Here is a 14433-nt window from a genome sequence, read left to right as displayed (position 1 = left end):
AAGGAGGTCTTGTCACATATTATCGGCAAAGATGCGACAGCGCTAGCCATTAATGAGCCCCTACAGGATGGCAATAAAGTGTACTGTATATAAACATATATACACAGTATATAAGTCTGTGTATTAATCTAATTTACATATCTTTACATTCTGAAATTTACATCCAAAAAGGGAAAAGTCTTTGTAAACCACACTTTTCACATCTTGACCATAAAATGACATTGTCTAACCTCGAGTGAATTGGGTAGGTCATTTTAGGAGGTTAGGACTGTTCTTGGCAGGCTTTCCTTTTGTTGCCCTGATGTCTAACAGGAGCTAAGAACTGCCTTGTAGCGGCACATTCAATTTTGACTTTCAAAAGTCTATCTGGGGGGGGGGGGGGGGGGGGGGGGGGGGGGGGGGAAGCAAGAAGTACTCTTGAAACAAACTATTCTTCACTGGGAAGAAGAAGTCAAGCACCCTGTCAACAGACAATACCAGTGCTTCAGTACTGATGTTACTTTTATCATGTCCCCAGTTAGTTCATTTGGACATGACGTAACATTTGCTCAGAGGAATTCTAAAAAAAACCACAACCTCTTTCTTTCATAATGTGTTGCCATTCACAGTCTCTCATTAACACGTTTCTCTTTATATAAAACTCATCTTTGTGTTTCCACCCTTACAACCCACTAACAGCTGGACCAGTGGCCCGGAGGGTTTCCGGCACTTTCTCATTCGAAACCTTTTACAACATGGATGCACCCAGGGAGTTGGATTCAGTCCATTCTTGGGGATCTCTTAAACAGCTTCCGTTATGTTTCCAATAGGCGTTTTATAAAAAACACGTCAACAAACAGTAAGGTGCACTGAAGTCAGTTGGTGTTGGCTCCTGTGAGGGGTTTTGTTTCGCTCCACCTCCCAGCTCTTTTTGAGCTGTGAGTGTGTGTTTGCTGCTGTCAGAAGAAGGCGGTTTGATGCCATTCCAGGATTCATCATCAACGTCTCAAGTCGGCTATTTTCGGAGATCAAGAACACATACCTACAAGGTAAAGAATAAGGTAGAATTACTAATACATTTCAAGCAACATACAAAGTAGTGTTCTCAAAGTACTATTAATGAGTTCTTTCATCCGATGTTATTTGTAGGCGCCGCACCAAAAAAAGCAAATAAAGAAAAGGAGATGCAAATATTTTTAAATTACTACTGCATCATCACAATGGTCCTGGCTTACCGAGCCGTCTGAAGCGCTGGCACCAACTTTGTCCCCAGTGCTGTTCCAGCACACCTCGAAAATACCACCAGTACCCCTGTAGCTGTGCACCAATGCTCCGGTCTTAACAAGAGTGCAAACAAATTAATGATCAACGGCATCGAGATTAAGCAATCATAATGAGTCTTGTCCTCTGCTGTTCAGGACAGTATGAATCAGATGCTTACCATGGTGTTCCAAATGTGGACACACTTATCGAAGGAGCCACTAGCCAGGTGCTTGCCATCGGGGCTGAAGGCCACGCTGTAGACAGGTTCCTGGTGCTTGGTCAGCGTGTGAATACAAACTCCCCGCTCAACATCCCACAGACGTACAGTAGAGTCGAAAGAGGCGCTGTGGGAGTGAAAAAGACCGACGGATCAGATATGAGAGGAAAGAAATATTTGTCATTAAATTGACCAAAACAGCTTCCACTTGAGTTTCATTAGTCCCGCGAGATGCCTTTAAATAGCATTGATTACTTCAACGGATTTATGATGCAGTGAATGCACCCCAAAATCTCATCAATGGAAACAAAGTCCCGACAACACATTGTTAGAAGCTACAGATTTTCATCATTTTTCTTGAAATTAGAACGTCTTTTCATTAGCAATTTCACAATGTTAATGTCAAACACATGTCTTGAAAACTTGGAAATCATAAACCACTGAAAAACGACACAAAAGAGTTACACTTTGCAATACAAAAAAAAAGTGTGGACTTCTCAAAAAAAGTGACTAACTACGAGCATCTGTGACTGTAAAACTGAGACAATAAAAAAAAAAAAAAGTGTGCTTTGAATTAACACATCTTCTTCACTAAGGTATAAATAGGCACGGCTAATCTCCTATGGGTGCCCTTGGCAACAAATGAAAGTGAACTCGGATGAATATTACGGCGGGAGCAAAAACTGAAGTCAATTAAAAATGTTTTGCACACATACTCTTCAACGGTGGATTACGAAGTTCCTTCCTAGTGGTGATAATCTTTCTAATATGCATTACAGGCAGGTGTGCTGGGTTGTCAGTAATGGCTGTAAATGCCTGTGTTATTTTGGTATTTCAAGTAGAACATTTACACATGCATAAACATCTGGGTCAGGGTGTAGGGCTTTGGGTCACTGATAATAACTAGCATTCTTCTGAATGCCGGTCTATGACAAGTGTCCCCTTTCCCCACACATGTATATAAAGCTTTTTCTGAGCACACAAACATAGATTTTTCTTGAAAATTTGAGCAACATGGGTGGTTGCAGTGTACGGTGCTACATGTGAGAGACTCCACACCTTGCGAGCATGATGTTGGAGTTGGGGTTGCTGGTTCCGGGACCTGTGGGGCTCCATTTGATAGTGTAGATCTCTTTACTATGAGCCTGGAGGTCATGGACACAGGACTCCTGCTTCATACTCCATATCTGGGTGTGAGGGGAAACATCGAGAGCAAAATGTGACTGGATACAAATCACCACTTAGGCTTGTTGTCTTAAAGCACTCAAGACTGAGGAGTAGTCTTACCTTTAAGGTCATGTCATCTGAGCAGGAGGCGAGAAGCAAACCTGATGGATCCCACTTAATGGCGTTAACTTCATTCTGCAAAACACAAAACCCGTTAGCAGTACTGTGGAGGGAGTAAGCATGATGAAAGGTCAGATGAGCAACACCGAAAAAGATGTTCACCGTGTGGCCCTGGAAGGTCTTGAGGGGCCGGTCGCTGCCGAGTCGACAGACGTGGATGCACATGTCTGTGCTGCAGGAGGCAAAGGTGGTGTTGTTCTGCCAGTCGACGTCCAGTGCTGGGGCTGAGGAACATTTGAATGCACAGGACGGCGTTCATGATGGATTAAGGTATTCATGATCCCACAATACAACCACTACTGGGCAGGAAACATTTTTGCATCGTCTTTATTATCTACAATGATAAGCTTTTTATTGTTCTGGAAACATAGTGAACTCACTCTACCTGAGTGAAAAGGGAACTGTTGCTTGGCTTCTCCTGTGTGTGCGTCCCAAATGATTGTCGTCTGGAAAATAAAATTTTATATTTTATTCCAAAATAGGAATGCAACATGTCTGATTTCGTAATTTAAAAGAATTTGGCCAATTAAAAGTTTTTGTCAAATGTACTCTAAAAAGGACTACTTGGGCTTGAAATAAATCCCACCAAATATTAGGCAGGGTGGGAACAATAAATCCCTGATTTACTAGTGTCACATTCCTTGTCCTTGGTGTCCTTTCTTTTATCTGCCTGTTCAACTTCTCTGTTCCTGTGGATACAGTTTTATTTTCAAAGAATCATCCACAAACAAAACTTGCAATTATTGAAAATAATAATAATAATAATTTCAGCAGATTTCATTTCACTTAAGTTATTTATAAAGTTGTATTTAATAAGACTTGGTTACATGCTACAATGATGCTGTGACATAACGACGTGTATTTAATAACATATGTAAGATATATCAAATAATCTAAGTGTTCCCTCTGTATCTTGTGATTATACTGTACAGAAGATTTACTGATAACAGTGCAGTTTGCATTGTAGTTTATGGATAGCAGAAAAGTTATACGATACAGATTTACACTCTGGCTGATGATCAAAACAGTTCATGTCAAGCCCTAGGACTGTTAAAGAAAAAACACACGAGGCTATTATTATTAAAAGACACAAATCAATGCTAGCGGACCATTAGGAAATACCTTATCTACACCAGCACTGAGAATAGAGTTCCCCTTCTTGTTCCACTTGAGTGCAAATATGGGCCCTTTGTGCTGTCCCAAGGTGCTTGCCAGATTTCCTAATGGATAAGAGCCATATCCATTTCTTTTAGAAATGATCCTTCAAAAAATTGTTACAGAGGTTGCATTATTCACAATAACAAAGGCATAAACCTAATGACGGAGGAAACAACACCGCACTGGAATGAAGGAGGACATACCATCCTTTGTCCATATCCTGGCAAATCCATCATACGAGCCCGTTGCCAATAGAGTGCCATCGCTCTGTTGGATAGAAAGATAACAGAACGGTTACTTAACCGTCTTCTGCTGTCTGTTTACCACATGGTAAACGTAAAAGACGAAGATGGATGATCAGGAACCTACATTCCAGTCTAGTGAGGTGACGTCTTTGTTGCTGGGGACATCCTGGCCCCCTTCTCGGATACAGTGGCGCAGCACCAGCTGGGTGGAGTTGGAGTTGTTATTCTCGTTCAGGTTCCAGATCCTGGCGGTGGAATCCCCCGAGCTGAAGAGAATACCATTGCAGCAGGAGGCGGGGTCAAAAGATTGCTAAAATACAAGCTATCAGCGATTGATCTCATGAGGCCATGAGGTCTTACAAAACAAAAGCTCAAGCGTGCATACATTGTAGTGTGACTCGTCTGGCACACACTCAGATTACTTTTAGCACAGACAGGGACTCACCCTGAGGCCAGCAGATCGCTGACAGGGTTCCAGGCACAGATGAACACTTCAGACTCGTGGCCTCGGAGCACTGTGGCTTTACTGGCTGGTATCGCCACATCTACATCCATCTCCATGGGCTCACTGTGGTTATCTGTGAAGAGTGGGCGCGCACACAGATGGACAGATACATGCACACACATTTATATACGCACCAACACACGCATGTCAACAACGCACACTTGTCGACAAGCTGTGAGTACTATAGATAAAACGCTGATAAATGTACAGCTAATGAATGTTTCAGGAGGTAAAAAGGTATACCTTTAAATAACAGGAAGATTAAAAAAAATGGGTTTCTGATTGTATATGCCAGTGCTATTTATATTTATCTCAGTCTGAAAATACTGACCCACTTGGAGTGCACACAAATATCACAGTATAATAAGAACTTAGTCACAATAAATGAAGAATATGTTATTTCTACCCTGTGAAAGACCTTATTCACACCGACTCTTCCTGTTGCCATCCACACCTTTGAATTAAATTCTTAGGAGACACACATTCACTTCCCTTCCCCTTGTCTACAGCTCCACCTGATCAGGCCTGATCTTTGTTTCTCCGTGTTAAACTGTGCGGACAAGTGATTAGTCCACATTACCGAGTAAGTAAATAAAAAAACTGATGATTTTGGTAGGTGTAATAATGAAAATATCAGAGGCAAAACACAGCGCTGGAACAGCAACTTCTGTCTGCCATATCTTTAAAAATGTTCCACATACAGATTTATATCATGGAGCAGATGTAACGGCCTTTTGAAACATTAATGTAGTCGGTACATGTTCACCTACTAGAAAAAACTGAGAACTTAAAATTGCTAGAATCAATATTCTATTTCTGCAATGTTTGTGTTAAAAGTAAAGAAGAGAAAGAAATATAGAGAAATATTTGCACTAATAAGAATGGTGCAATGTAACCACCCATTTATTTTATGACCCATTATCATAACATTTTAATAGAAAAAACACGTCTTAGATTCCTAATTAACTAACTTGCAAGTCTAGAAATGTACATGGAAGACAAAAATTTGTCTTTGTCCCTTTCTTTTAACCCTTCTTGATAATCATTTGATCACCTCACTATTTTTTGTAAAATCCTTTATTGGGTTTCTTTGAGATAATTGGGACATGCGTATTTAGAAGATTCAACCTACTCATGTTGTGAGTGCCATTTTCCTCCCCATTGACAGTGGCTTCTCCATTCTTTGGTGCGTTGGACTGGTTTCCAGAGGTTGAAGCTGCCATGGCACCGGCCGCCTGCTGCTGGGCCAACTTGTCGCGAAAGGCCTGCTGCCGCGTCTGCACCACGTCTGGCATCACCGCGTCAATGAGCGACAGGGACTCGATTGGCCGGCCATCGAAGACTGTACCATCCTGTCAGGACAACAGCAGTTAATAAGACATCAAGAGGCAATGAGGTGAGGGGGTTTCCTAATTGGTAATCTTTGAAAAACATTCTTTAGTCTTTCTTAAAGTATAAGGATGACTGAAAATGTTAAAAGCATTTGCAGGTAACCTGGTGTGTTGTCATAGAGATCAAAGTCTGTCTTCATCATTAAGCAGTAGAAAACATCTGTGGGAGTAACAGCAGGTCCCTGCTCTCACCTCATTGATGCTGATTTCTGCCTCCACATACTGAAGCCCTTTCTGCAGGATGGAGATGAGAGCTGCAGGGGGCACTAGTGTTCCGTTGATGTTCGACTGGCTGATGTGGCTCTCAATGCCAAAGGTGAATGCTGAGTGGGAGAAACCTGAAAACAAAACACCATTCACATTTATTAATGGGAGGCTGCCAAGCACAAGATGTGCACAAACACGACACAAATGTTCAAAGAAAAGCCAAGTCCGATCCAAACAAAGTTTACAGTAAATGAGTAAAAAAAAAAACAATGAGAGTAATGTTGATATCAATACACAGTAGCTGGGACTTTAATCATTGATACAAATTCTGTAATAGTGACTAGCATGTTGACATCTAAGGAGCAAAGCAGTATTCTGTCTACCCACATGATGTTCATATTACAGGGGCTAAATGTTTCCATCCACTAAAAGCTGGGGGGAAAATATCTCCATGTAAATGACCATGTTTAATCAAATAAGATGTGCGTAGTTAGCACAACCCTGCAATACTGAAGAAAATAAAACCACCAACAATTCATGTGTCAAGCCCAAGTAAATCCATTTATGACCAGCATTAAAAACATTATCACTGTGTTTAGCAGGTAGTACTGAGACAAACCTGATTCTTGGAGGTATCTGTAGACCAAGAAGTTCACTTCGTCACTGGTAATACTCATCTTAGCCCAATGAAAAGGAGGAGGTATGTTGGAAGGCTGGGCTCACTCCTGAAAATATAAATCAAAAATGGAAGTGGAGATCATCATTTAGGTCTGTGGTTTTGCATATGATACAACATATTCTTAAGCCATTCTTCAAAAAAATAAAAAGATTTTTCTAGCACACTTAAAAATAGATCTGAAAAAAAATGTTTAATGATGTAGACATGAGCAGATATATTTACACACACACACACACACACACACACACACACACCACACACACACACACACACACAGAGAGTTGGTCCTCAGACGGAGCGGCAAAAACTCGGGGCAGAGGCCTCACGATACAATATCATCACGCTACTTACTGTATGTCACAATACAATATTATTGCGATTTTAAACATATTGCAAAATTCTGCAATATTTTGCAATCTAATAACTTTTTTCCAACTTCAAATTGTTATTTCTTTGTCAAGATTTGTTTGATCTAAAAAGATAAATTTCACTGTTCATCTCAATTCAGTTTTATTGCTTCAAAATGGGACTGTCAAGCAGACAAACTGACTAACGCATAATACCTGACATCTGTGTATCGATACAGTATTGCCACGGAAAATATTGCGATACTATGCTGTATAAATTCCCCCCCCAGCAAAAACGCAGGTCTTCCCATTAATTTTGGATGGGGGTAGTGTGTAGATAAAACACGGCCTGCAGCAAAATGTTGGGACCAGATTCAACTTTTGGAAAAACGCAAGCCGACATCACCCTTCGGCGGCCAATCACGTAACTGGTGATCAGACTTGGCAGTCTGTTTTGAGATGTGAGAGTCCCGTACAGTAAACAGGAAACCTCACTGCCTCTATCGCTGCCACAAGAACCTTTTACAACACTATGAGAGTAAAAAAACAAAACACAAGCACTTAACTGCCCAGGAGTTTGTAAAACAGCTCAATATTTCCTGCACAGTCTCTTTCCTTTCTCCATGACATGAAGCTGCCTTTACATGCAGATCTTGACTTTTCTAAGTCAAGATCTACAAAAGATCTGACAGAACACAATAATTGTGAAATATAAAGTCCACTTGTGCTACATTGGGGGGTTAAATAACTCAAAAGGAGGTCACACAAGTGGGCCATTTAAGTGACACTCGCACACTCCGAATCTCCAGATCACTTTTTCTGGTCTGAACGTGCCCTGAGTGTGTGTGCACTAGTCTCGCCCATTACATGATTTCTTCCTTTTAAAATGTCAATGCTTGGGTCATTTAAACACTAAATCCATTTCTATTACTGAATGTATGTATTTCCACCCTCTCTTCTGTGGCCTAATAGGAGTATCTATATCCATTTTGCTATCACTGATAACTGAATAGTGCTTCCCATTAGTGACCTGGCCAACCATTTAGATGGAAAGAGCCCTGATAAAGCAGTAAGGATATTAAATGCCTGTCTACTGCCCATCTAGTGAATTACAGAAGAGAGCAAGAGGAGAATATTGAGAGCAGCCAGCCTGACCTTCACTTCGGAGTTATTTTCAATAGTGGTGTTTAACAGAGCTTTTGTTAACATTTCAATTGAGATTGTCTTAAAGTTAATGGAGCCAAAGAAACAGAGAGACAATTATGTTTCCATTAGGTTTTTTTGTGCCCAGACTAATGAAAACAACAAGAATACTCCAGAGTTCATCATTTCTCTGTGGCTTACGCATACATTTTACGTGGGCAGCGTAAATGGAGCTTGGACAAAGATGCACACAATGTAAACACACACAGATGTACATATGGAAAGAAAGAATGCTCTATGAGCAAGTTAAGATTATATTATAATAATAATATATAATTATTATTTTTAGGAAATGGCTACCAAATGAAACAAGCAGCAAGCTGAGAATGAGGCATGACACGCTATATAACTACTTTTAACTTTACATGTATAACTATTTCCCGCTCTCTCACTGGGAAATTAAGGGACAGACATGTTGCTGAGAATACAAAAGAGAAATAAATACGGGTGGTGTCAGGTATGAAGACATGGCTGTCCAACTTTCATTCCAAACACTGTCCAGGCCCACTCAAGTTCCCCTTTGGTAGCATAGCAACAAGAGAGATCGAGCAAAATAGACAGAGAATGGTGTTGTCCCAATTACCAGCGGGCATACAGCCAGAGGGGTTGAACATGTTACTCAACATGAATTATTCACTTTCACCTTGGTATATTCTTTCAGATGGAGTCTGCCTTTATTGTACCGCAGCAGCCATGCTTAGGTTTAACACATGTGCATTTCCTTCATCATAAAACATTTTCAAAGCTGTTTTTACATTTTTTATCCAGTATTGTTTACACCCATTTTTTTTTAGCTAGCAGTCGTCTTCTTCCCTACCTTTGTTGGCACACTACAGCCGCCTGGAAGTCAGTGAAATAGTGTGAAACCAGGTGGCATGCATGTGCGTTCTTGTGCTTGTGCATGAGACATAACGGGGACCGGCTCATAAATACAGCTCCATATTGTTTTAGAGGTCAAACACTCCACAGGTGGGCCAACCTTTAAGTTACACTTGGGAGTAAAAAAATGAAATAAAAAGAAATCCTGCAACAACTTCAGAAAGCAGAACAGAATCTCACAGAAATGTTACTATAAAAACAAATAGTGGTTTCATTTCACTGTTTCACACATTCTCATCAACAAAGAAAACTAACTCAAAGGCAAATGCTTGATGCTTTATTCTGCCAGAAAGCACAACAACGCTAAGCTTGTCTATATAAGGCACTGTGACCCGATTTGACCACTGCCACTGTTTATCTTCAGCTTACATATACGACTATGAGAAGCCACATCAAAGCAAGGCAGCCGCTGCTACCAAGGCCGCCACTGCTACATGCCAAACAACTGGGAACGTAATTAACAGGAAGCCTGGAGGGACTTATGTCCCATTGGTGCAGGGCAGCAGCAATAATCTCTATATCAGATGGGCCCATGATGCCCCCATCTATTACTCAACTCCCTGGGCATCCACGCCTCCTTTGACCAAACAATGTGCCTTTTGGGAAACCAGACAAAATGCTAACCTCTGCAACGGCTCTGAGGTTTATCCACTGAAGTGATAAGTGGAGTCAAAGCCTAAAGATAGGATCCCTCTGAAAAAACAAAGTCATCAGAAAGAAAGAAAAAAACACTTGCTTTCCTTATAAGCCTACCATTACAAAAAAACTGTTTAACCAGCACAGATGTATAAAGTAAGGGATATATACATGCTGACACAATATTAAAAAGGAAATATATTACCCCATCCTTGATTATGATTATTGTAACATTGTGTTAGTACAGTTTTAAAATTAAAATAAAAAGTAGATTTTGAAATATGATGTTTTTCAGAGGTCCAGATGCCTAGATGGTACGGTGGGCATTTCAGTGGAATGCAAAAAAACAAAACAAGAAGCCCCTGGAAAAAGGGCAGGAGACCTCCGAGACCCACACAACGATTATTCCACATGGCGGAGTTTTCTATAGCTGTAAAGGTAACCGATATATGCCGCTACCATTAACACCTTAAACCCGACAGAAAAACCAAGACTAACATAACGCTAATAATCTTAACGCTGACTAGGAATCAATAGCCTACATTTGAGGAATGAAACCGGATTATGTAGCCTGGATGCAAGCCAAACTTTGCATTGCCCACAAAATTTGAGTTTGGGAAGTTCAGTCTGGACTTGATCCGTTGTGGAGCAACTATGCTCGAACCAGAACTGTTCGGACCAACCAAATTGTCAGGGCGGGCTTTATACAATGATTGACAGTCGATCAACAGTAAAATTATCAACCAAGTCACCAAAGAGCACTTGGGTTAAATTAGTTTACAACCGCCGTGACTGTTATAGGAGATATCGACAGCGCATTCATTTTGAAAGAGGAAGAGAGAACCCAGATTAAGGCTTTTGTCGATAAGAAAGAGGTTTTTGCCGTCCTTTTTGCCGGGATTCGGCAATAGCTCAACATGCTGTACGTCACATACTCAGTTGCTCTGATTGGTTGTACGTCTATCCAATTGAGTGCAGAGGCATTTTCTTTCCTGGTTCAGTTGAAACACGCTCCGTAATCACAGCCCAAAGGAGCAGTATCAGACTCATATTCTGACTAGAATCTGTGTATGATGACAACAGGCTACAGATTTTGCATGCACCAAATCAATTCAGTCCAATCAACAGCAAAACAAGGTGTTATTCTCACTCTGTGTGTTTTCTAAGGAAACGTGGGATGGCATTTATTTAACATGGCCAACAAACTATTTAATGTTACATTTCTGCTCAGTACTGCAGCTGAAACAGTAAAATGTGTGTCAATTCATACATAATATGGGAAAAACACACAATTCCAACAATAGAGCCTCCGTGCTACTCTCTGCACTACATCTTCTTTACCAGCCTTGTTTGTTTACTAGCCAGTTCTTGTGGAAATGGGCACAGCATACAAATACATCTGTTGTATTCCTTTTCTACATTTCTTGCACTGTTGTAAAATGTCATTCCCTCAACTTGCAGATTTAGACTACTGACTATCACACACTGACAACACAAGGAAATGAGCAATTGTTCTTGGTTTGACAAAACAGATCCAGTGTCTGAAACCAGAAACAAGGATGACAACATTTAAGTGCAGAAATGGGAGCGATTGACAGTTTTTGAAGCATTTCTAATAACATGTCCGTATTTCGCTATAAGTTCTTGCATATTTTGTAGCTTTAAATATGAAAAAGTTACATTTAAATTTTAATTAAATGAAATTTGTCTACTTACACTTTACTCTGACAATTGCAATCTCAAAGCATATTAATAGGTTTCAAGTCACATTTTCTTGTGTATGGATTGTGTTGGATTGTATGGATTTGGCTGGACACACTGTCACTTCTAAGTACACAGCGGTTGTGTGGCTGAATGTAGAAATAGTGTACAAACGGACAGGACTGTAGCTTTTTCAAACGTGCTGCTTTCACTAGACAGCTGACGTAGACAAGATGTACTATCAACATTGGTTCAAACTATTTCCTAATGATGGGGGTGGGTGATGGAGCATTGACCCCTGAACCCAAACAGCTCTTCAACCAGTCTGTGGTTTATCACGTGGAGAAACAAATAGGATTTAATAAAGTTAAAAGTTAGTTTTTACTCATACATAGGTTTGACCAATGTATGGCTAGATGGTGAAGATCAGAACTTGCTTACAGGAGCTAGTTTGAGGAAAGACATAATGGAGGACAGTTGTTGATTTTTTTATAACTCAAAGTGTAAAGCAAAGGTCATGATGTAAGTTCTCTGAAAAATTTGTCAATCTTATTGACAAATTTTCTTATCTTAATCTTGGAAGTCTTATGTGTTTGTTTTGTACAACGGAGGCGACAACTGTGATCTCAACAACTATCGACCGATGTCTAAACTTCCCTGTCAGGAAAAATCCTGGAATCACTGATGAATGACCAACTCAGAGTATTTCTGTCAAAATATTCTATTGTGAGCACTCAGCAATATGGCTCCCAACAGATGCATAGCACCATCTCTAATGTCACTTTTGTAGTAAATGATATAGTTTCTGGAGGAATCATTTTGCTGCTAATTTTGTTGACCTTTTAAAAGCTCGACACTCATCTTCTGCTCATTCAAACATTAAGTAATATTGGATTTGGTTCACTTGCGCCAAAGAAGAAAACATTCAATCTAAATCTTGACCAGTGTGGCCGTGATGGCTTAGTTGGTACAGCAGGCGCACATGTACATAGAAGTTCCTGCATCAATGCCCCCAAAAAATCTTTAAAAAAAATCTTTACATACAAAATGTGTTAAACAAGGTTCACTTCTAGGCCCTGCCCCATTTATAATTTATATTGATTATATTGTGTCTAATTTAACTGATTGGAATGTTCACCTTTACACAGACAATTAGATTTTGTATTGCCTTTCTACCTCACCCCAGCTGGCTGTTAAGAAATTACAAACGTCTTTCAATGCCCGTCAACATGTTTTAATTGACCTTAAACTTGTTTTAAATGCAAACCAAAAAAAGTTTCTATTCTTCTCTAAAGCAAAAGGCCTATCCACCTCCAGCCTTTACACCTATCCACTTTGAATTGTGAGAACATTGCAAAATTAACAGTGTACAAATATCTTGGAATATGGCTTGATGAATGTACATTCAAACATACAGTAATCAAATTAATTACTAAACGGAGATTTAAAAAAAAAATCTTTTATAAAAACAGATCCAGCTTCCCCTTGCACTGCCGGAAACACAGTTAAGGTTTATGTCTTTAGACATGCCGCTGCTACCACTCTCAATGCCCTGTACTCACTTTGCACAAATCTCTTTGACTGTCACCACCATATAAAGCACCTATGATGAACTGGATCACTTGCCTTATGCTTTAAGTCCTACAGGGGAACGGAGTTAGGTAAATATGCTATTTTTCCTGTGCACCAAAAGCATGGAAGCACCTTTAATGTTCACTTAAGCTGAACACTCTTACTACCCCTGGGATTTTAATACTGTTATTTCAAATCATGTTACTTCTGTGCGCTATTGTTTTCATTGATTGTTATTCATTTGTTTTGTGTTTTATGTTGTATGTGTCTTCTATCTTGCCATCATTGAAAAGCAAGTAGACCAATGATTTTCGAGATTTTAGATAAAATGTCATAACAAAAGGATTACATCAAAGCACTTTGAGGCTCTGTGCAAATTCAGCTTTAATTTTATTTTGCAGTGAAGTGTTTAGGGTGAGAACATAAGATGCATTCATATTTTGTTGACAGCAATAACTGAGAATGAATGTGGATTTTATATATCATTCACTGTAAAACAGCTTGGAGACCCACTCAATTCTAAGGCTTTTTCTTCATAGCTAATATACAATGAAATAGCTAAATGAAAATTTAACCTGATCTGTCTTAAAATAGACCCTAACAAAGACACAACACTGCTATTCTTTAAACAGATTTAAAATACCAATTAGTTTATGGCTGATAGCCAATTTTAACACAACTTGTTTTAACTCAGCTATCCTGGTTAAAACAAACACACCAGTGCAAATAATTCCATTAAGCACTCTAAATAGAGCTTATCATGTAAAATCATCCATTCATAGCTGAAACCAAATCAAAACGCTTTCTGAACATTAACATTTGAATTCAAAAACTGGTGCAATAAGAGCTACACAACCAGCTGTCTCCTACACATGAAGGTCTTCGAATAGAATGATGTTGAAAACCAGCATACCGGGGACCCCATTTTCTCCTGAACAGTCACCTCCTGACAGATGTGCAAACAAGATCTGGAAACAGCAGCCATTTTCTCTTGAACTGCTCTGCTGAGTAAAACCCGCCTTTGAAGCTTCTGGTTGGGCTGCAGTCTTGAGGGGGGAGGGGAGTGAGAGCAATACAGTGGGGGAGGGGAATCCGAAAGGAGGG

General features: G+C 39.9%; 1 protein-coding gene across 3 annotated transcripts in view; it reads right to left on the bottom strand.

Moving 5' to 3' along the window:
* Positions 1-403: 403 nt before the first annotated feature.
* tbl1x (transducin beta like 1 X-linked) overlaps positions 404-14433 on the bottom strand; it is a 24623-nt gene continuing 10593 nt past the window's right edge. For 2 of the 3 annotated variants that reach the window (XM_034886639.1, XM_034886641.1), the window contains exons 2-15: positions 6932-7037; positions 6298-6443; positions 5847-6066; positions 4655-4787; positions 4334-4475; positions 4168-4231; positions 3929-4026; positions 3192-3252; positions 2909-3030; positions 2747-2821; positions 2519-2646; positions 1421-1586; positions 1215-1316; positions 404-1021 (exon numbers count right to left, since the gene is read on the bottom strand). In XM_034886639.1, coding sequence (XP_034742530.1) covers positions 995-1021; positions 1215-1316; positions 1421-1586; positions 2519-2646; positions 2747-2821; positions 2909-3030; positions 3192-3252; positions 3929-4026; positions 4168-4231; positions 4334-4475; positions 4655-4787; positions 5847-6066; positions 6298-6443; positions 6932-6989 — 1542 coding nt within the window. In that variant the 5' untranslated portion in view covers positions 6990-7037 and the 3' untranslated portion in view covers positions 404-994. Of the gene's footprint in view, positions 1022-1214; positions 1317-1420; positions 1587-2518; positions 2647-2746; positions 2822-2908; positions 3031-3191; positions 3253-3928; positions 4027-4167; positions 4232-4333; positions 4476-4654; positions 4788-5846; positions 6067-6297; positions 6444-6931; positions 7038-14242; positions 14406-14433 lie in introns of those variants that run through there. The other variant, XM_034886640.1, reaches the window with a different exon arrangement.

The sequence above is a fragment of the Etheostoma cragini genome, chromosome 11 (genome assembly GCF_013103735.1).
Source record: "Etheostoma cragini isolate CJK2018 chromosome 11, CSU_Ecrag_1.0, whole genome shotgun sequence".
In the NCBI taxonomy this organism is placed as follows: Eukaryota; Metazoa; Chordata; class Actinopteri; order Perciformes; family Percidae; genus Etheostoma; species Etheostoma cragini.
This window is presented reverse-complemented; position numbering and strand designations above follow the sequence as displayed.